Source organism: Sapajus apella, unplaced genomic scaffold (assembly GCF_009761245.1).
Source record: "Sapajus apella isolate SASKATOON/1434 unplaced genomic scaffold, GSC_monkey_1.0 scaffold2, whole genome shotgun sequence".
In the NCBI taxonomy this organism is placed as follows: Eukaryota; Metazoa; Chordata; class Mammalia; order Primates; family Cebidae; genus Sapajus; species Sapajus apella.
The window spans coordinates 78,764,867-78,785,188 of record NW_022436942.1 but is presented as its reverse complement, the minus strand read 5'-3'; the positions used below and the strand labels follow the sequence as shown (position 1 = coordinate 78,785,188).

The 20,322-nt window shown below is 45.3% G+C and overlaps 1 protein-coding gene and 2 pseudogenes across 4 annotated transcripts in view; all 3 read left to right on the top strand.

The window, feature by feature from the left end:
• The first annotated feature begins 743 nt into the window (after positions 1-743).
• Positions 744-20,322, top strand: part of COQ5 (coenzyme Q5, methyltransferase) — a 28,593-nt gene continuing 9,014 nt past the window's right edge. For all 4 annotated transcript variants that reach the window (XM_032241775.1, XM_032241765.1, XM_032241744.1 and 1 more), the window contains exons 1-4: positions 744-981; positions 9,185-9,334; positions 11,491-11,712; positions 18,157-18,263. In XM_032241775.1, the coding sequence (XP_032097666.1) occupies positions 780-981; positions 9,185-9,334; positions 11,491-11,712; positions 18,157-18,263 (681 nt within the window). In that variant the 5' untranslated portion in view covers positions 744-779. The remainder of the gene's footprint in view (positions 982-9,184; positions 9,335-11,490; positions 11,713-18,156; positions 18,264-20,322) is intronic.
• Positions 5,143-5,969, top strand: LOC116525703 (annotated as a pseudogene).
• Positions 7,953-8,696, top strand: LOC116525701 (annotated as a pseudogene).

Genomic DNA, 20,322 nt, shown 5'->3' with positions numbered 1-20,322 from the left:
CGATCTCGGCTCACCGCAACCTCCGCCTCCTGGGTTCAGGCAATTCTCCTGCCTCAGCCTCCTGAGTAGCTGGGATTACAGGCACGCGCCACCATGCCCAGCTAATTTTTTGTATTTTTAGTAGAGACGGGGTTTCACCATGTTGACCAGGATGGTCTCGATCTCTTGACCTCGTGATCCACCCGCCTCGGCCTTCCAAAGTGCTGGGATTACAGGCTTGAGCCACCGCGCCCGGCCTGGCGTATGTTTCTTAAGAATTGTCTGCAAATCTCTTGCATGAGAATCACCAGTTTGTTTAAACAGAGATTAAAGGAATATATGCTAGATGTATTGATTCAAAATCTCTGGTTGTTAGAAACCCAGGAATCTGCATTTTAAAACTTAAACCAGGTGACTCTTACACTCAACAAAGTGTGCAGGAATTGGCCCGTGATCTTGGGTTTTAAACCACACCATGCCTCAATTTCCCCCTTCTGCAACAGAAAACAAGAGTTCCTGGATGTCTTACGAGTTAGTACTCTTCTGCCTAGCAGGATTCAGAGACATGGCCACTAAGAGGTGACCCAGGGTTCCCCTAGAGCTCCCCTCATTCCTGGTGAATTGTAAATTCAATTTGAGAAGAGAGAGAGGAAGGGATTCGTATCCTAGAGATGTTGCCTGCAGACCTCAGTATCAGATTTCAGGGCGCTTTCGGCTAATAATGTTTCCGCCCAGCCGCCGTCGTTCGTCTGGTGACGCAACACGGCGTACCTTCTGGCCCTTGTAACTCGAGTACCAAGATGGCGGCCCCCAGAAGCTTGGCTCTATGGAACTGTTGCGGTCGTAGGTGGTCGCGGGCGATGCGGGGCTGTCAGCTCCTCGGGCTTCGTAGCTCTTGGCCCGGGGCCCCACTAAGTGCGCGGCTCTTGTCCCAAGAGAAGCGGGCAACGGAAACGCACTTCGGGTTTGAGACTGTGTCGGAAGAGGAGAAGGGGGGCAAAGGTGAAAGGGGCGAGAGGGTGGATGGAAGGATCTGACCGTCCGTGATCTAGTTTCTTCTGGCCAGTTAAGGTTGATTTAACATTCAGTTACTTCCAGTGTTGTCTGTGCAGTTCTGATTTCTTTTTGTTGTTGTTTTTGAGACGGAGTTTCGTTCCTGTTGCCCAGGCTGCAGTGCAATGGCGCGATCTCGGCTGATCGTAACCTCCCCCTCCCAGGTTCAAGCGATTCTCCTGCCTCAGCCTCCCAAGTAGCTGGGATTACAGGCATGCGCCACCATGCCCGTCTAATTTTGTGTTTTTATTAGAGACAGGGTTTCTCCATGTTGGTTATGCTGGTCTCGAACTCCCGACCTCAGGTGGTCAGCCCGCCTCGGCCTCCGAAAGTCCTGGGATTACAGGCTTGAGCCACCGTGCCCGGCTGCAGTTCGGATTTCTGAGTGTCCCCTGCCTGACCCGGCGGCGCTTAGACACCCACTTTTTTAAAGCAAAATAATGTTAACTAAATGCCATCAATTGAGCGTTTGTGATGTGCCAGGCAATGTACAGATATTATTTTCAATTCTCATTTCAATATTCCGGTAGTGGGTATTGTTATTACCATATTACACGTGAGGAAATTGAGACTTAAAGATTAAGCAAGAAATTGCCCAACTGAACATATTTAGTAAGTGACCAACCAGTATTCAAACCCAGTTTAATCTGAGTCCGAAGCCCATGTTCTTTACCTCTTGAGAAAAATAGGTCTTTTTTTTTTTTTTTTTTTTTTTTTAAGAAAGAAAGAGGGAAACTATCTTCTGCTTCCAAATTTGCCAAGTAGGACTAACCGTAACCCTCCTTCTCTTGGAGTTTTTGTGAGTATCAAAATATTTGATACATGAAAGCACTTTAAACAGCCCCTGGCACTTAGTAATTGTTCAATAATGTTAGATATTGTTGAGCAGTTCCTTTTTGTCAGCACTGTGCCACAGGCATAGGAAAAGAAAATGTTTTTTTTTTTTGCAAGGAAGGGCAGGCTCAAGGAAACTTCAACAAGTGGGTTTATGAAGGAAAAGATCAGGACTGTTTTAAACTTTACCAGTAGTATTTATAATGATGAAGGTATTGGCCAATTTTACAGATGTATAAGGTGAGGTTCTGAGAGGTTTCTTTACTGAGTTACCCAGGAAATAAGGGAAAGTGCCCACAGTGGAATTTCCCATCCCCTTAAATACTGCCCACCTCAAACTTGCTAATACATAGCTCTACTTTAACACTTTTTTTTTTTTTTTTTTTCTTTAAAAGGAGTTTCGTTTTTGTTTCCCAGGCTGGAGTGCAATGGTGCGATCTCGGCTCACCGCAACCTCCGTCTCCTGGGTTCAAGCAATTCTCCTGCCTCAGCCTCCCAAGTAGCTGGGACTACAGGCGTGCGCCACCATGCCCAGGTAATTTTTGTATTTTTAGGAGAGACGGGGTTTCACCATGTTGACCAGGATGGTCTCGATCTCTTGACCTCGTGATCCACCCGCCTCTGCCTCCCAAAGTGCTGGGATTACAAGCGTGAGCCACCGCGCCCAGCCTACTTTAACACTTTGAACATCAAATTCAAATTAGTATTTGTGTCACAGGACTGCATACCCAGAAAGCCAGGCTCATTCATTCCTATTTCCTCAGTGCCTGAAACACATTAACTGCTTATGGAATGAAATAAGCAGAGCCAAGTACAATAATACCAAGCATTTTATTTTATTTTATTTTATTTTTTTTGAGACGGAGTTTTGCTGTTGTTGCCCAGACTGGAGTGCAATGGCACAATCTCGGCTCACCGCAACCTCCGCCTCCTGGGTTCAAGCAATTCTCCTGCCTCAGCCTCCCGAGTAGCTGGGACTACAGGCACGCACCATCTTGCCCAGCTAATTTTTGTATTTTTAGTAGAGACGAGGTTTCACCTTGTTGACCAGGATGGTCTCAATCTCTTGACCTCGTGATTCACCCGCCTCGGCCTCCCAAAGTGCTGGGATTATAGGCGTGAGCCACCGCGCCCGGCCAAGCATTTTATTTTTTAAGTCTAGTTAAGTGTAGTAGCAAACACTTATTAAGGGTCTGAAACCTTTTAAAATATTTCACATTCTTTTTTTTTTGAGACTGAGTTTCGCTCTTGTTACCCAGGCTGGAGTGCAATGGCGCAATCTCGGCTCACCGCAACCTCCGCCTCCTGCGTTCAGGCAATTCTCCTGCCTCAGCCTCCTGAGTAGCTGGGATTACAGGCACGCACCACCATGCCCAGCTAATTTTTTTGTATTTTTAGTAGAGACGGGGTTTCACCATGTTGACCAGGATGGTCTTGATCTCTTGACCTTGTGATCCACCCGCCTCGGCGTCCCAAAGTGCTGGGATTACAGGCTTGAGCCACCGCGCCCGGCCAATATTTCACATTCTTATTTATTTTTTAAATAATTTATCTTTCTCATGTTCACAGTGACACATTAATTCTTATAACTAAAACTGTAAGATAAGAACTATTAGTCCAGCTTTTTTAGGGGGCATTGAGTCTCCCTCTGTCGCCCAGGTTGGAGTCCAGTGGCTCGATCTTGGTTCATTGCAACCTCCGCCTCCCAGGTTCAAGCGATTCTCCTGCCTCAGCCTCCCCAATAGCTGAGATTACAGGCATCTGCCACTATGCCCTGCTAGTTTTTGTATTTTTAGTAGAGACAGGGTTTCATCATGTTAGCCAGGTTGCTCTCGAACTCCTGACCTCAAGTGATCCACCTGCCTCAGCCTCCAAAGTTCTGGAATTACAGGCATGAACCACCATACCCACCTTAGCCCAGTTTTATAAATGAAGAAAATGTGAAACAAATATGTTGAATCACTTGCCCAAGATTCTCCTAATAAGAGGCAGAGCTGAGATTTGAATTCAGGTGGGTTACTCACAAAGTATATACTCTTACGCAGTAATTAGGAATAATAATAATAATGCCTAATTTCCATATTGTGCTTTACAAAGTATAATCAACATTTCACACAGTTGCAAGCAGGAAGAAGTTACCTACTGAACTAAACATTAGTTCCAGATTGGGGACTGAGATTGCAGTATAGACAGTCCTTGCCTTGCACAGTAATGCAAGACTGAAAATGTGTAAGCCAGCTGGGCGCGGTGGCTCAAGTCTGTAATCCTAGCACTTTGGGAGGCCAAAATGGGCAGATCACCTGAGGTCAGGAGTAAGACCAGCCTGACCAATATGATGAAAACCCCATCTTTACTAAAATACAGCAATTAGCCAGACATGATGGCAGGTTCCTGTAATCCCAGCTACTCAGGAGGCTGAGACAGGAGAATTGCTTGAACCTGGAAGACAATGGTTGCAGTGAGCCAAGATTGCACCACTGCACTCCAGCCTGGGCAGCTGAGCGAGACTGTCTCAAAAAAAAAAAAGATGGGGCATGGTGGCTCACATAGGTAATCCCAGCACTTTGGGAGGCCAAGATGGGCAGATCATGAGGTCAAGTTATTGAGACCATCCTGGCCAACATGGTAAAACACCATCTCTACTAAAAATACAAAAAGTTAGCTGGGCGTGGTGGCAGATGCCTGTAGTCTCAGCTACTCGGGAGGCTGAGGGAAGAGAATGGCTTGAACCCGGGTGGTGGAGGTTGCAGTGAGCCAAGATTGCACCACTGCACTCCAGCCTGGCAGCAACAGAGTGAGACTCCGTCTCAAAAAAAAAAAAAGAAAAAGAAAATGTGCAAGCTGAAGTTATACACAATGACCTTAATGGGAAAAATTATAATTGTTCTAATAATTTTATTATTAGATATAATATTATATCTAATATAGATATAATTAAAACCCTGTCAGTTATAAATGTATAGGGAAATGAAAAAATATACTAAATGTATACTAAAGCTAATATTTATTTATGGCTGGGCACGATGGCTCACACTTGTAATCCCAGCACTTTGGGAGGCTGAGGTGGGCAGATCCCTTGAAGTCGGGAGTTTGAGGCCAGCCTGGCTAACATGGTGAAACCTCATCTCTACTAAAAATACAAAAAAAAATTAGCTGGGCGTGGTGACGCATGCCTGTAATTGCAGCTAATTAGGAGGCTGAGGTAGGTGGATTGTTTGAATCTGGGAGTGGAGGTTGCAGTGAGCCAAGTTTGTGCCAGTGTACTCTAGGCAACGGAGCAAGACTGTCAAAAGAAAGAAAAAAGTTCGAATAAAAAATTAGAAACCTTGAGAATTTGTTTTATTTCCTTGTCAAAAATTTGCCAAGAGTAGTTTGATCATGATTTGCTACCTTCTTGTCATATGTAATAGCTTTTCTATGCCTTGGCAAATTGCCGCTGTCTGTGAACTGCGTAACTGGTACAGTGACCAGTCACCTAAAGTCTGTGAAAGAAGTATGTGATTGGTTGCTGATCATGCTGTGTATCTGTTATTTACATAATGATTTGTAGACTAAAGAATGTACTTTAGGGCCGGGTGCGGTGGCTCACGCCTATAATCCCAGCACTTTGGGAGGCTGAGGCGGGAGGATCACCCGAAGGTCGGGAGTTCGAGACCAGCCCAGCCAACATGGAGAAACCCCTTCTCTGGTAAAAAATACAAAATTAGCCAGGCGCTTTCCATGCCAGTAGCGCTCGTGCAAAAATGGTGAACGTTCCTAAAACCCGCCAGACTTTCTGTAAGTGGTATGGCAAGTACCAACCCCACAAAGTGACACAGTATGCGAAGGGCAAGGATTCTCTGTATGCCCAGGGAAAGTGGCGTTAAGACAGGAAGCAGAGTGGCTACGGTGGGCAAACTAAGCCAATTTTCCGGAAAAAGGCTAAAACTACAAAGATTGTGCTAAGGCTCGAGTGCATTGAGCCCAACTGCAGATCTAAGAGAATGCTGGCTATTAAAAGATGCAAGCATTTTGAACTGGGAGGATATAAGAAGAGAAAGGGCCAAGTGATCCAGTTCTAAGTGTCGTCTTTTATGAAGACAATAATATCTTGAGTTTATGTTTAAAAAAAAAAAAAATTAGCTAGGCATGGTGTCAGATACCTGTAATCCCAGCTACTCAGAAGCTGAGACAGAATCGCTTGAACCCAGGAGGTGGAGGTTGCAGTGAGCCGAGATCGTGCCATTACACTCCAGCCTGGGCAACAACAGCGAAACTCCGTCTCAAAAAAAAGAATGTACTTTATGTAATTACTCACATTTGATATACCATTGTTCTTGAATTGTGGTGTTGGGGGACTGCTGTTATTTAGCTAATCCACAGTAACTGAAATTCATGCATATTGGAACATGCAAAGCAAGGACTATTGGTTTATTTTTGACACAAGCTCTCACTATACTGCCTAGCCTGGAGTGCAATGGCTGTTTATAGGCACGATCATAGCACACTGCAGCCTTGAACTCCTGGGTTCAAGCAGTCCTCCCCCATGGACCTCTGAGTAGCTGGCACTCCAGGTTTATGCCACCGTGCCAGCAAGGACTGTTTATACTCAGTGGGTTAGCTTTAGTGTCCCTTAGATACTCCAAAAGATGCTCAAAAGAAAAGAGCAGGCTGGACGAGGTGGTTCACACCTGTAATCCCAGCACTTTGGGAGGCTGAGGTGGGCTGATCATGAGGTCAGGAGTTCGAGACCAGCTTGGCCAACATGGTGAAACCCCGTCTCTACTAAAATACAACATTAGCCAGGCATGGTGGCAAGCACCTGTAATTGCAGCTACTTAGGAGGCTGAGGCAGGAGAATTGCTTGAACACAAGAGGCAGAGGTTGCAGTGAGCAGAGATCGTGCCACTGTACTCCAGCTTGAGTGACAGAGCTCGACTGCATCTCAAAAAAAAAAAAAATCCACAAATGAAAAAAGAGCGCACTTGGAAATCCCAAGGTTGAGAATAGGCATTGAAGACTTGAGTTTAAGACGGGCTCTGTAGTCTGATTCAGCAGAAGAGAGTCATATTTGGATCTGTGCAGCACATTTCATCTGAGGAACTCAAAGCATCTCCTCTTCATTATCCAATTCAGCCTTCTGGCAGGGAGTTGGGAGCTGGCACTGATATAGTCATCTTATGGGGAGAGAAGCTGAGGTGCAAAACAGTCAAATGTAACTTCAAAGGGAAACACTTCTGAGAGTCTTGGATAGTAGACTCTTTCTTTCTTTAGCTGTCTCAGATTCCACAGTCTGCATTGATTCTATGGAGAAGACTCATGAGAGGCCTCTAAATTGTGACTTAGCCCTGATTCACAGCTTGGCATCTAGGTGCCCATCAAATTGTACCTAAGGTTCTTCTCAGTGATATAGGCAGACATGAGCTGAGGTCTTCCCATCCATTAATCATGCATCTTTCATCTTTTTTTTTTGAAACAGAGTCTCTCTCAGTCACCCATGCTGGAATGCAGTGGTCCAATTTCAGTTCACTGCAACCTCCACTTCCCAGGTTTATCTGATTCTCCTGCCTCAGCTACCTGAGTAGCTGGGATTACAGGTGTGTGCAACCATGCTGGCTAATTTTTGTGTTTTTAGTAGAGACAGGGTTTTGCCATGTTGGCCAGGCTAGTCTTGAACTCCTGGCCTCAAGTGAACCACCCACTTTGGCCTCCCGAAGTGCTAGGATCACAGGCAAGAGCCACTGCACCCGGCCCGTCATGCATCTTTCTAATGGATCTTGTCTTTTATTATAATAACCATGAGAACAATTCCAATTTGATTGAAATTTCCCCCACCCCATCCTTTAAGAAAGAGAAATATCTATTTAGTACTAGGTATATGGATGGCATTATTACAAAGTAGTAGTCCTAAGTAACGATAATTAAGACATTAGAAAAGAGATTAATTTCTTCCATGAAGTACATTTAAGCCTCTTATTTGTGAGTCGAGATCACTACAACCTCTTGTCTCCTGGGTTCAAGCAAATCTCCTGCCTCAGCCTCCCGAGTAGCTGGGATTACAGATGCCTGCTACCGTGCCTGGCTAATTTTTGTATTTTTAGTAGAGACAGGATTTCACCATCTTGGCCAGACTGGTCTCGAACTCCTGACCTTGTGATCCACCCGCCTTGGCCTCCCAAAGTGCTGGTGTGAGCCACTGCGCCTGCTAAGCCTCTTATTAAAGAGCTAATGTGATGCCATTCGTGATGTACGGGCCACTGTGGGGCGCAGGCTGCGGAGAGGATGGGTGCAGACATGGCCAAGTCCAAGAACCACACCCCACACAACCAGTCCCAAAAATGGCAGAGAAATGGTATCAAGAAACCCCAATCACAAAGATACAAATCTCTTAAGGGGGTGGACCCCAAGTTCCTGAGGAACATGCACTTTGCCGGGAAGCACAACAAGAAGGGCCTAAAGAAGATACAGGCTAACAATGCCAAGGCCATGAGTGCATGTGCCGAGGCTATCAAGGCCCTTGTAAAGCCCAAGGAGGTTAAGCCCAAGATCCCAAAGGGTGTCAGCTGCAAGCTCGATCAGCTGGCCTACATTGCCCACCCTAAGCTTAGAAAGTGTACTCGTGTCCGCATTGCCAAGGGGCTCAGGCTGTGCCTGCCAAAGGCCAAGGGTCAAACCAAGGCCCAGGCTGCAGCTCCAGCTTCAGTTCCAGCTCAGACCCCTACAAAGGCTTCAGAGTAGATGCCTGTTGTCTTTCAACCTGAGGACAGAAGGACTGGTGTGACCCCGCCCGGTGCTGTCTGTGTGGGGCTGGGATCCTCCTGTGCTATTTGTATAAATAAACCTGAGGCAGGTAAAATAAATAAAGAGGTAATGTTAAAGTGCAGATTTGGACATCAAGCATTATGACTTAGTTTCATCTTGCAAAGACAGGCCATTTCAGGGGAAAAAAGCTTCTTCCTTTTTTGTTTAGGATTTTCCTTTTTTGTTGTTTTTTTTTGAGACCGAGTTTCTCTCTGTCACCTAGGCTGGAGTGCAGTGGCACGATCTGAGCTCACTGCAACCTCTGCCTCCCAGGTTCAAGCAATTCTCCTGCCTCAGCCTCCTGAGTAGCTGGGATTACTGACGCAAGCCACCACACCGGCTTATTCTTGTATTGTTAGTAGAGATAGGGTTTCACTATGTTGGCCAGATGGTCTTGAACTGCTGACCTTGTGATCTGCCCACCTTGGCCTTCCACAGTGCTGGGATTACAGGCGTGAGCCACTGCACCTGGCCTGTTTAGGATTTTTCTAAGTGAATACTGTTAATAGCACAATTGTGTGTGTTTCTCCCATGTCAGTCTATCAGGTGTTTGAAAGTGTGGCTAAGAAGTATGATGTGATGAATGATATGATGAGTCTTGGTATCCATCGTCTTTGGAAGGATTTGCTGATCTGGAAGATGCATCCGCTTCCTGGGACCCAGCTGCTTGATGTTGCTGGAGGCACAGGTAATAATCGAGTTTAGTATCCTTCACTACCATTGAGCATGTTTTACAGAAATTAGTTTGTCTTGTAATGAGCTAGCTCACCTAACAGGCTGAAGATGGTCATTGAAAATCAGCATACTTAAAACTTCTGAGAAAGGCATTCACTTCTCTTTTTGACTGAGTATCAATCGAAAGCATAGAATATCAGTTTTGTGCCTGTCATGTTTCTAAAATACACAGGATTGGCTGGGTGCAGTGGTTCACACCTGTACTCCCAGCACTTTGGGAAGCCAAGGTGGGCAGATCACCTGAGGTCAGGAGTTCAAGACCAGCCTGGCCAACATAGTGAAACTCCATCTCTACTAAAAATACAAAAAATTAGCCGGGCATGGTGGTTCATGCCTATAATCCCAGCTATTGGGAGGCTGAGGCAGGAGAATTGCTTGAACCCGGGAGGAGAAGCTTCCAGTGAGCCGAGACCACGCCATTGCACTCCATCCAGCCTGAGCGGCAGAGGGAGACCCTGTGTCAAAAAAACAAAACAAAACTGTTTAGTTTATATATCACTTTAGGTTACCTTTTTTATGTAGGCTTAGGGCAGAAGAAACTTCACTCTGATGCTAACTGAAGATTTAAACTGGCCTGTTTAGGAAATTGGCTGTGATCTCGCTCTCGTGATTTCTTTTTCTTTTTCTTTTCTTCTTGAGAAAGAAGTGGGATGATGGCTTGAGTCTGGGAGATGAAGGTTGCAGTGAGCCAAGATTGCTCCACTGCACTCCAGCCTTCGTGATAGAGCCAGACCTTATCTCAAAAAAAGAAAGAAAATGAAAAGTACTAGCCAGAGGCTGGGCACGGTGGCTTATGCCTGTAACTCCAGCACTTTGGGAGGCTGAGGTGGGAGAATCCCTTGAGCCCAGGAGTTCAAGACCAGCCTGGGCAACATAGTGTGACCCCATCTCTATAAAAAGTTATGTTTTTTGTTTTTTTGAGACGGAGTCTCGCTCTTTCACCAGCCTGGAGTGCAGTGGTGAGATCTTCACTCACTGCAACCTACACATCCCAGGTTCAAGCAATTCTCCTGCCTCAGCTTCCTGAGTAGCTGGGATTACAGGCGACCACCACCACACCCAGCTAATTTTTGTATTTTTAGTAGAGATGGGGTTTCACCATGTTGGCCAGGCTGGTCTAGAACTGACCTCAGATGATCCGCATGCCTCAGCCTCCCAAAGTGTTCGGATTACAGGCATGAGCCACTGCGCCCGGCCATCTACAAATGGTTTTTAAAAATTAGCCTGATCTGGTGGCACACGCCTGTAGTCCCAGCTACCTGGGAGGCTGAAATGGGAGGATCTCTTGAGCCTAGGAAGTCAAGGCTGCAGTGAGCCATAATTGTGCCACTGCACTCCAGCCTGGGAGACAGAACAAGACCTTGTCTCAAAAATAAATATATATAAATAAATAAAGAGACTAGTCAGTAAGGGTGGTATATGGTTATAGTCCCAGCTACTTGGGAGGCTGAGGCAGGATGATTGCTTGAGCCCGGAAGTTGTAGGACAGCCTCGGCAACATAGTGAGACCCTGATTCTACCAAAAAAAAAAAAAATTTTTTTTTTTTTGAGATGGAGTCTCACTCTGTCCCCCAGGCTGAAGTGCCGTGGTGTGATCTCAGCTCCCTATAACCTCCGCCTCCTGGGGTCAAGCAATTCTCCTGGCTCAGCCTCCCAAGTAGCTGGGATTATAGGTATGTGCCACCACACCTGGCTAAGTTTTGCATTTTTTGTAGAAACAGAGTTTCACCTTGTTGGCCTGGCTGGTCTCAGACTCCTGACCTCAGGCGATCCATCAGCCTCAGCCTCCCAAAGTGCTGGGATTACAGGCATGAGCCACCGTGCCTGGCCCAATTTTTTAAATTAAAAAAAAAGTGTTGAAATGAATAGAAACTTTCACGTTCACATACTCAGCTATGACTGTGCCTCTGCACTCCAGCCAGGGTGACAAGAGTATGACCCTGTCTCTAACAGAAAGAAGAAAGGACTTGCCTTTCAGCCACACTGAGTGCAGTTAGCTAACATGTACTCCTGTGCCTCTGTTACCCCCTTTTGGTTTTAGGAAATGCTGTTTCTTCCTTTTTTATTTTTGCTTAAGTCTGCATCTTTCCTTATGTTGGCTTCTCACAGGTGACATTGCATTCCGGTTCCTAAATTATGTTCAGTCCCAGCATCAGAGAAAACAGAAGAGGCAGTTAAGGGCCCAACAGAGTTTATCCTGGGAAGAAATTGCCAAAGAGTACCAGAATGAAGAAGATTCCTTGGGCGGGTCTCATGTCATGGTGTGTGACATCAACAAGGAGATGCTAAAGGTTGGAAAGCAGAAAGCCTTGGCTCAAGGATACAGAGCTGGTGAGTCCTGCAGAAGACAGACACAGGCGAAATGTTTGTATTTTTATAGAGTAAGGTGGAGTGTGTGAAATATTGAAATGCTTTATCTTCTGGCTTTCAGAAACTTACAGATGAGCAGATTGAAGAGCATTTGCATGGCTGAATCTAGTTTGTGTGGTGTTATATGCATTATTTATGCACAGCAACCCATTGAGTGAGCTTACCCAGCCCTATGTGACTGGGGAGATCACCAGAGCCCAAAGAAGTCAAGAATCTTAACCAAGTGACACAACTTCTCAGTGACACATCCCAAATTGGAGTTGAATCTTCAGATCTCAGTCATTATCAGACCCTGAGAAAATTTTTGCTGTCATTTCCCAGGAGCTTCAGGGTGACCTTGGTATATCATTCCCATTCTTGAACCATTCTGTTCTCCTATCCATTCTATACTCCTGTCCAAGGATAGTTTGATTGCTATGCAACTGGACCTCTCATTTCCTGTAAAGAAAGAACTTGAGGCTGGGCCCATATTACAGGTTGGCCCATGGCTCACACCTGTAATCCCAGAACTTTGGGAGGCCAAGATGGGAGGATTACTTCAGGCCAAGAGTTCCAGGCTGCAGTAAGCTATGATTGCACCTCTGTACTCCAGCCTGAGTGACAGAGTCAGACCCTGTCTCTAAAGAAATTTAATTGCCTCGTAAACAAGCCACACACATAAAAAAAAAAAAAAAAAACAAGAAATTTAAAAAATGAAAAAGAAATAACTTGTCCTTCAGCCACAAGGAGTGTAGTTAGCTAGGATTACAGGCATGAGGCACTGCGGCCGGCCCAGCTTTGCAGAGCTGCTACTCTGCCGTCTTCCACGCTGGCCAGGCGCCACAGATGGCCACTGTGAGGGGCAGTGGTATACAACAAAGAATGTCCCTCAGGTCTACTTCAGCATTTCTCTCCTTCTCCTCCCCCATCAAGAGTGTCTATGGTTATTTTAGCTCAATTCTTTCCCCTTCTCCTCCTCCCACCCCCATAAGGAGCTGCCTAGATGAACTGCAGCCCACTTGGCCCCCAAGCTGAAGGGTTCCTTTGTTAACCATCAATACTGGTCAGAAGGCAGAGAGTCACTAGTGTTTTTAGACAAAGGCACTATATTTCCTTACTCCTACTGACAAATTTGTTTCCCTTCTCTCCGGTACTCAGCCATAACGAATGGAAAACAAAGATATTGAAATGATAGGCAGTGTTCCATTTCTGGAATCATCTCTTCTATTGCATAGCCTGCCTTTTGAGCTTTCCTAACCACCAAGACAAATGCACGTGGTTAGCAATTATTTATTATTATTATTATTATTGGTTTTCTTGAGACAGAGTCTTGCCCTGTCGCCAGGCTGGAGTGCAGTAGTGTGATCTTGGCTCACTGCAATCTCCACCTCCTGGGTTCAAGCAATTCTGCCTCAGCCTTCGGAGTAGCTGGGATTCCAGGCATGCACCACCACGCCCAGCTAATTTTTTTGTATTTTAGTAGAGAGAGGGTTTTACCATGTTGGCCAGTATGGTCTCGATCTCCTGATCTCCTGACCTCATCTCCTGACCCACAGCACCTGGACTGCGTAAGAATTATTAAGTGCCCCATAGTACAGTTTTATCTTTCATCCTTGCTCTATCAGTTTCCAATAATCATACCTTTGCAAAAACATCATGAAAAAAAGTGGAAACTAAGTAGGAGGACCCTAGAAATTATTTAATAAATAATAAAAGTTATAGGCCAGGTGTGGTGGCTCATGCCTGTAATCCAAGCACTTTGGAGGCAGGCGGATCACCTGAGGTCGGGAGTTCAAGATCAGCCTGACCAACATGGTGAAACCCCGTCTTTTAAAAAAAAAAAAAAAAAGTTAGGCTGGGCACGCTGGCTCATGCCTGTAATCCCAGCACTTTGGGAGGCCAAGGTAGGTGGATCATCTGAGATTAGGAGTTCGAGAGACCAGCCTGGCCAAACCCCATTTCTACTAAAAATACAAAAGTTAGCCAGGCATGGTGGTGGGCATCTGTAAAATCCCAGCTACTCGGGAGGCTGAGGCAGAAGAATCGCTTGAACCTGGGAGACGGAGGTTGCAGTGAGCCAAGATTGCATGATTGCACTGCAGCCTGGGCAGCAGAGTGAGACTCTGTCTCAAAAACAAAAGAAGAGAAATATAAAAGTTAATGTGTGGTTGGGTGCAGTGGCTCATGCCTGTAATCCCAACACTTTAGGAGGCTGAGGCAGGTGGATCACCTAAGGTCCAAAGTTGGAGATCAGCCTGGCCAACATGGTGAAACCCCATCTCTACTAAAAATACAAAAGTTAACCAGGCGTGGTGGTACGCACCTGTAATCCCAGCTACTTGGGAGGCTGAAGCACGAGAATTGCTTGAATCCAGGATGTGGAGGTTGCAGTGAGCCGATATTGTACCATTGCACTCCAGCCTGGGTGACAAAGCGAGGCCCAGTCTCAAAAAAAAAGTTAATGTGTGACAACTAGTTTTTAAAAAATGTGTAAAAAAGTAAAAAAAAAAAAAAAAATGTGTAGCGTGGTTATGTGTTTTATTTATATTTTTTACGTAGGACTTTTCTTCCCAAATGGAAGATCTTAGGGGCAGGAGCTTTAAAAAATATGTATTTGATGGCCAGGCATGGTGGCTCATGCCTGTAATCCCAGCACTTTGGGAGACTGAGGAGGGTGGATCACCTGAGATTGGGAGTTCGACACCAGCCTGACCAACATGGAGAAACCCCGCTTATACTAAATATATAAAATTAGCCAGGCGTGGTGGCATATGCCTGTAATCCCAGGTACTCGGGAGGCTGACGCAGGATAATCGCTTGAACCTGGGAGGCTGAGGTTGTGGTGAGCCGAGATCGTGCCATTGCACTCCAACTTGAGCAACAAGAGCAAAACTCTAGCTCAAAAAAAAAAAAATGTGTGTATATATACATATGTATATCTATGTACTAAAAATGCAAAAAAAATTAGCCAAGCATGGTGGTAGGCGCCTGTAATCTCAGCTACTCAGGAGTCTGCAGCAGGAGAATTGCTTGAACCCAGGAGGTAGAGGTTGCAGTGAGCCAAGATCACACAACTGCACTCTAGCTTGTGTGACAGAGTGAGTCTGTCTCAAATATATATATATATATATATATATGTGTATATATATGTGTGTGTGTGTGTATGTGTGTGTGTGTGTATATATATAAATAAATGTGACGGATTAGAAAAATGAAATGTTTGAGAAGTTTTCGGAAATTTTTTTTTTTGAGACAGAGTTATGCTTTGTCATCCAGGCTGGAGTCCAGTGGCATAATTTCGGTTCACTGCAGCCTCCGCCTCTCAGGTTCAAATGATTCTCACAGCACAGCCACCTGAATAGCTAGGTTTACAAGTGTATGCCACCACACCAAGCTAATTTTTGTATCTTTAGTAGAGACAGGGTTTTGCAATACTGGCCAAGGTACTCTCAAACTCCTGGCCCAAATGGTCTGACCTCCTTGGCCTCCCCAAGTGCTGGGATTGCAGGTGTGGGCTATCGCTCCTGGCCTGGAAAAGTATTAAGAAGAAAGTAAATGTTAACCTCAATTACAGCATTCAGAGATGCCCCTCAGTATGCTAATGTTTCCTTCCTTTTTCCTAATCATTCCCTTTTTATAAAGCTGAGAACATCCTATATATATAATTTAGTAATCTTGCTTTAATTCAATATTGTATCAAGATATTTTTCTATGTCATTTGAAATTCCTTGAAATCATTATTTTTTATGCTATTCTTCCATATGGATTTTTCATGATTCACATAACCAATTCACATAATCAATAACCAATTGATAATTCTTTTTTTTCCCCAATGTTTTCCATATAGCACAGCTTTGTGACATCTTTATTTTTTATTTTATTTTATTTTATTTTATTTATTTATTTATTTTTTTTTTTTCCGAGATGGAGTTTCGCTCTTGTTACCCAGGCTGGAGTGCAATGGCGCGATCTCGGCTCACCGCAACCTCCGCCTCCTGGGTTCAGGCAATTCTCCTGCCTCAGCCTCCTGAGTAGCTGGGATTACAGGCACGTGCCACCATGCCCAGCTGATTTTTTTGTATTTTTAGTAGAGACAGGGTTTCACCACGTTGACCAGGATGGTCTCGATCTCTAGACCTCGTGATCCACCCGCCTCGGCCTCCCAAAGTGCTGGGATTACAGGCTTGAGCCACCGTGCCCGGCCGTGACATCTTTATTTGTAATTTTTACATGGATTCATTCATTTACTGACTGTATAACCTTAGGTGTTTAAACTCTAATTAAACACTTCATAGTAAGAGGTGATATACAATGACTGTTAAAAACATAGACTCTGGGTTCCAGTCCATCTGTGTCCTTGGGCAAGCATCTTTTAACATTTCTCTTTTTGCTTTTTATTGTTTCAAGATATGGTCTTGCTGTGTTACCCAGGTTGGTCTTGAACTCCTGGGCTCAAGCTCTCCTCCTGCCCCAGCCTCCTGAGTCTCTGGGATTACAGGTGCATGCCACTGGGCTCAGCTCAGACTTTAACCTTTCTGATTTTCACTTTGCTGACCTGAAACATGAGGATAATAGTAACAACTATCTCGCAGAATTGGTATGAGGCTGTACTAAGATCACCTATCTAAAGATGTACATAAATAACTCAGACCCTGTACTTGGTAAGGGCCCCCGTAAGTAGTAGCTATGATGGTGATGTCAGTATCCTTTTCCTAAAAATCAAATCATTGGGTCAAAAGGTATACTTGTTTTTAAAGCCCTTGTTAGATACTGCTAATTACTTTCCAGAAGGGTTATTTTCACTTACCTTCCTCTATAGAGTCTTCTTTTTGTATTTTACATCTAATTTGCTGTAGATCTTGATGTTAAAGCCAAATCAAGATCCTTGGAGGACATAGTGACCCTGATAAGATGGTGATAAGATCACCTCTGGTGATCTCTGAATTTATGACCTGGCCTTAGACCTGGGCACTTTGATGCTCTGTGATTCCAATAAAACCAGGATAACTATGCTAAATTCCATACTTAGAGTAACTCAGTTAATACTTCCAGTAACCCTGTGAAGTAGGCACTAGTTTTTCTTTCTTTATTTATTTTATTTTATTTTTAGACTAGTCAAGTGCAGTAGTGAGAAGGGGGGAAAGAGTAGAACAAGGAGCTTGATCTGTAACTGACTGTGAACAATCAATTGAGATAACTCACTACCTTCAGACCAGCCGTAGGCACTAGTTTTAAACTCCATTTTACAGATGAGGAAACTGAGACAAAGTAGTTTATTCAAGAATATACAAGGCCAGGCATGGTGGCTCACGCCTGTAATCCCAGCACTTTGGGAGGCCTAGGCGGGCGGATCATGAGGTCAATAGATCGAGACCATCCTGGCCAACATGGTGAAACCCCGTCTCTACTAAAAATACAAAAATTAGCTGGATGTGGTGGCATGTGCCTGTAATCCCAGCTACTCAGGAGGCTGAGGCAAGAGAATTGCTTGAACCTGGGAGGCGAGGTTGCAGTGAGCCGAGATCGCACCACTGCACTCCAGCCTGGCGCCTGGCAACAGAGCGAGACTCTGTCTCCAAACAAACAAAAAAAAGAATATACAGGCCAGGCACAGTGGCTCACATCTGTAATCCCAGCACTTTGGGAGGCTGAGGTGGGAGGATTGCTTGAGCTCAGGAGATTGAGATCAGCTTAGGCAAGATGACGAGACCTCATCTCTCCAGAAGACATTTTTAAAAATTAGCTGGACAGCCGGGCGCGGTGGCTCAAGCCTGTAATCCCAGCACTTTGGGAGGCCGAGGCAGGTGGATCACGAGGTCAAGAGATCGAGACCATCCTGGTCAACATGGTGAAACCCCGTCTCTACTAAAAATACAAAAAATTAGCTGGGCATGGTGGCACATGCCTGTAATCCCAGCGACTCAGGAGGTTGAGGCAGGAGAATTGCCTGAACCCGGGAGGCGGAGGTTGCGGTGAGCCGAGATCGCGCCATTGCACTTCAGCCTGGGTAACAAGAGTGAAACTCCGTCTCAAAAAAAAAAAAAAAAATTAGCTGGACAGGGTGGCGTATGCCTATAATCCCAACTACTGGGGATGCTAAGGCAGGAGGATCCTTTGAGTCTAGGTGTTTGAGGATGCAGTGAGCTGTGATTGTGCCACTGTTCTCCAGCCTGGATGAGAAAGCAAGACCACCCCCCGATGTCTAAAAAATAATAATTAATTAAAAATAAATTAAAAATATGAAAGGGAAAATATGTATACATAAGGAATATGCAGCTAATAAATGGTAAACCTGGCATTCAACTCCAGGAAGCCTAACACCCAGGACTTAGGCTCTCAAGCACAGTGCTCTACATGAAGTACATTCACTGGGCACAGGAAAGACAGCTGCCGAGACTGAGACCTCAAACTCATTTTCTCTTTCAGGACTTGCATGGGTATTAGGAGATGCTGAAGAACTGCCCTTTGATGATGACAAGTTTGATATTTACACCATTGCCTTTGGGATTCGGAATGTCACACACATTGATCAGGTACCAATGGCCGCATCCAGAGCTTGTGTGATTCTCAGGAAATTACCTCTGTTGTAGAGCTACAGTGAGTGAGGAAAGAAGGGGAGTTTTATTTATTTTATTTTCGAGATGGAGTCTCACTCTGTTGCCTATTTTATTTTATTTTATTTTTGAGACAGAATCTCACTCTGTTGCCCAGGTTGGAACACAGTGGTGTGATGTTGGCTCACCGCAACCTCTGCCTCCCGGGTTCAAGTGTTTCTTCTGCCTCAGCCTCCCAGGTAGCTGGGATTACAGGTACCCGCTACCATGCCCAGCTAATTTTTGTATTTTTAGTAGAGATGGGGTTTCACTATGTTGGCCAGGATGGTCTTGATCTCTTGACCTCATGATCTGCCCGCCTTGGCCTCCCAAAGTGCTGGGACTATAGGCGTGAGTCACCACACCTGGCCAAGTTTTATTTTATTTTATTTTTTTTTGAGACGGAGTTTCGCTCTTGTTACCCAGGCTGGAGTGCAATGGCGCGATCTCGGCTCACCGCAACCTCTGCCTCCTGGGTTCAGGCAATTCTCCTGCCCCAGCCTCCTGAGTCGCTGGGATTACAGGCATGCGCCACCATGCCCAGCTAATTTTTTGTATTTTTGGTAGAGACGGGGTTTCACCATGTTGACCAGGATGGTCTCGATCTCTTGACCTCGTGATCCACCCGCCTCGGCCTCCCAAAGTGCTGGGATTACAGGCTTGAGCCACCGCGCCCGGCCCCAAGTTTTATTTTTTAAGATGGGGTCTTGCTGTGTTGCCCAGGCTGGTCTCAGTCTCCTGGGCTCAAGTAGTCCTTCCATATCTGCCTCCCAAGGAACTGGTATTACAGATACCCACCACCACACCACCCAGTGAGAGACTAACACCACACAGCTGATCTCCATAGAAGTCTGTCTGTCTTGGATTGGTATTCACATCTTTGGGATTTCTAGTCGTGCGCTGGCCTTTTGTGTATTTCCTCATACTTGTGAAGCTCTCGGACCCTGTGAATTTGCAGAAGATCAGAGACATGTCAGAGGCTGACAAAGACAAGGGCCCTCAAACACTATTTTGACAAAAGATAGCTGGATTCATGGCTTTTCTACAGGAAAAGGGGAATGTTCAGCTCTTAATCTGATGGAGCTCTTCTTTGTTCCTACTTTGTTTTTGTTTGGTTTTTGTGTTTTTGGAGACGGAGTCTCAATCTGTCGCCCAGGCTGGAGTGCAACGGTGATCTCGGGTCACTGCAACCTTTGCCTCCCAGGTGCAAGATTCTCTTGCCTTACCCTCCTGAGTAGCTGGGATTACAGGTGTGCACCACCTTGCCTGGCTAATTTTTGTATTTTTAGTAGAGACATGGTTTCACCACGTTATCAGGCTTGTCTCGAACTCCTGACCTCGTGATCTGCCTGCCTGGGCCTCCCAAAGTGTTGGGTTTACAGGCATGAGCCACCACACTGGGCCACTATTCCTACTTTATTTTTTATTTTTATTTTTTTATAGAGATAGAGTTTCACCATGTTGCCTTGGCTGATGTCAAACTCCTGAGCTCAAGCAATCCTCTCGCCTCAGCCTCCCAAAATGCTGGGATTACAGGCTTGAGCCACTATGCCTGGCCTTTATTCCAACTTTAATATATTCTGTTCAAAACACTTGAAGACCATGTGCAAGGCAAAGAGTTTCATTTCAGTAACATGGTCTCCAGCTGCCTGGGTCCTCTGGTTGAATGGTATTTTTTTTTTTTTTTTGAGACGGAGTTTCACTCTTGCTACCCAGGCTGGAGTGCAATGGCGCCATCTCGGCTCACCGCAACCTCCGCCTCCCGGGTTCAGGCAATTCTCCTGCCTCAGCCTCCTGAGTAGCTGGGATTACAGGCACGTGCCACCATGCCCAGCTAATTTTTTGTAGTTTTAGTAGAGACAGGGTTTCACCATGTTGACCAGGATGGTCTCGATCTCTTGACATCGTGATCCACCCGCCTCGGCCTCCCAAAGTGCTGGGATTACAGGCTTGAGCCACCGCGCCCGGCCTTTTTTTTTTTTTTTTTTTTTTTTTTTTT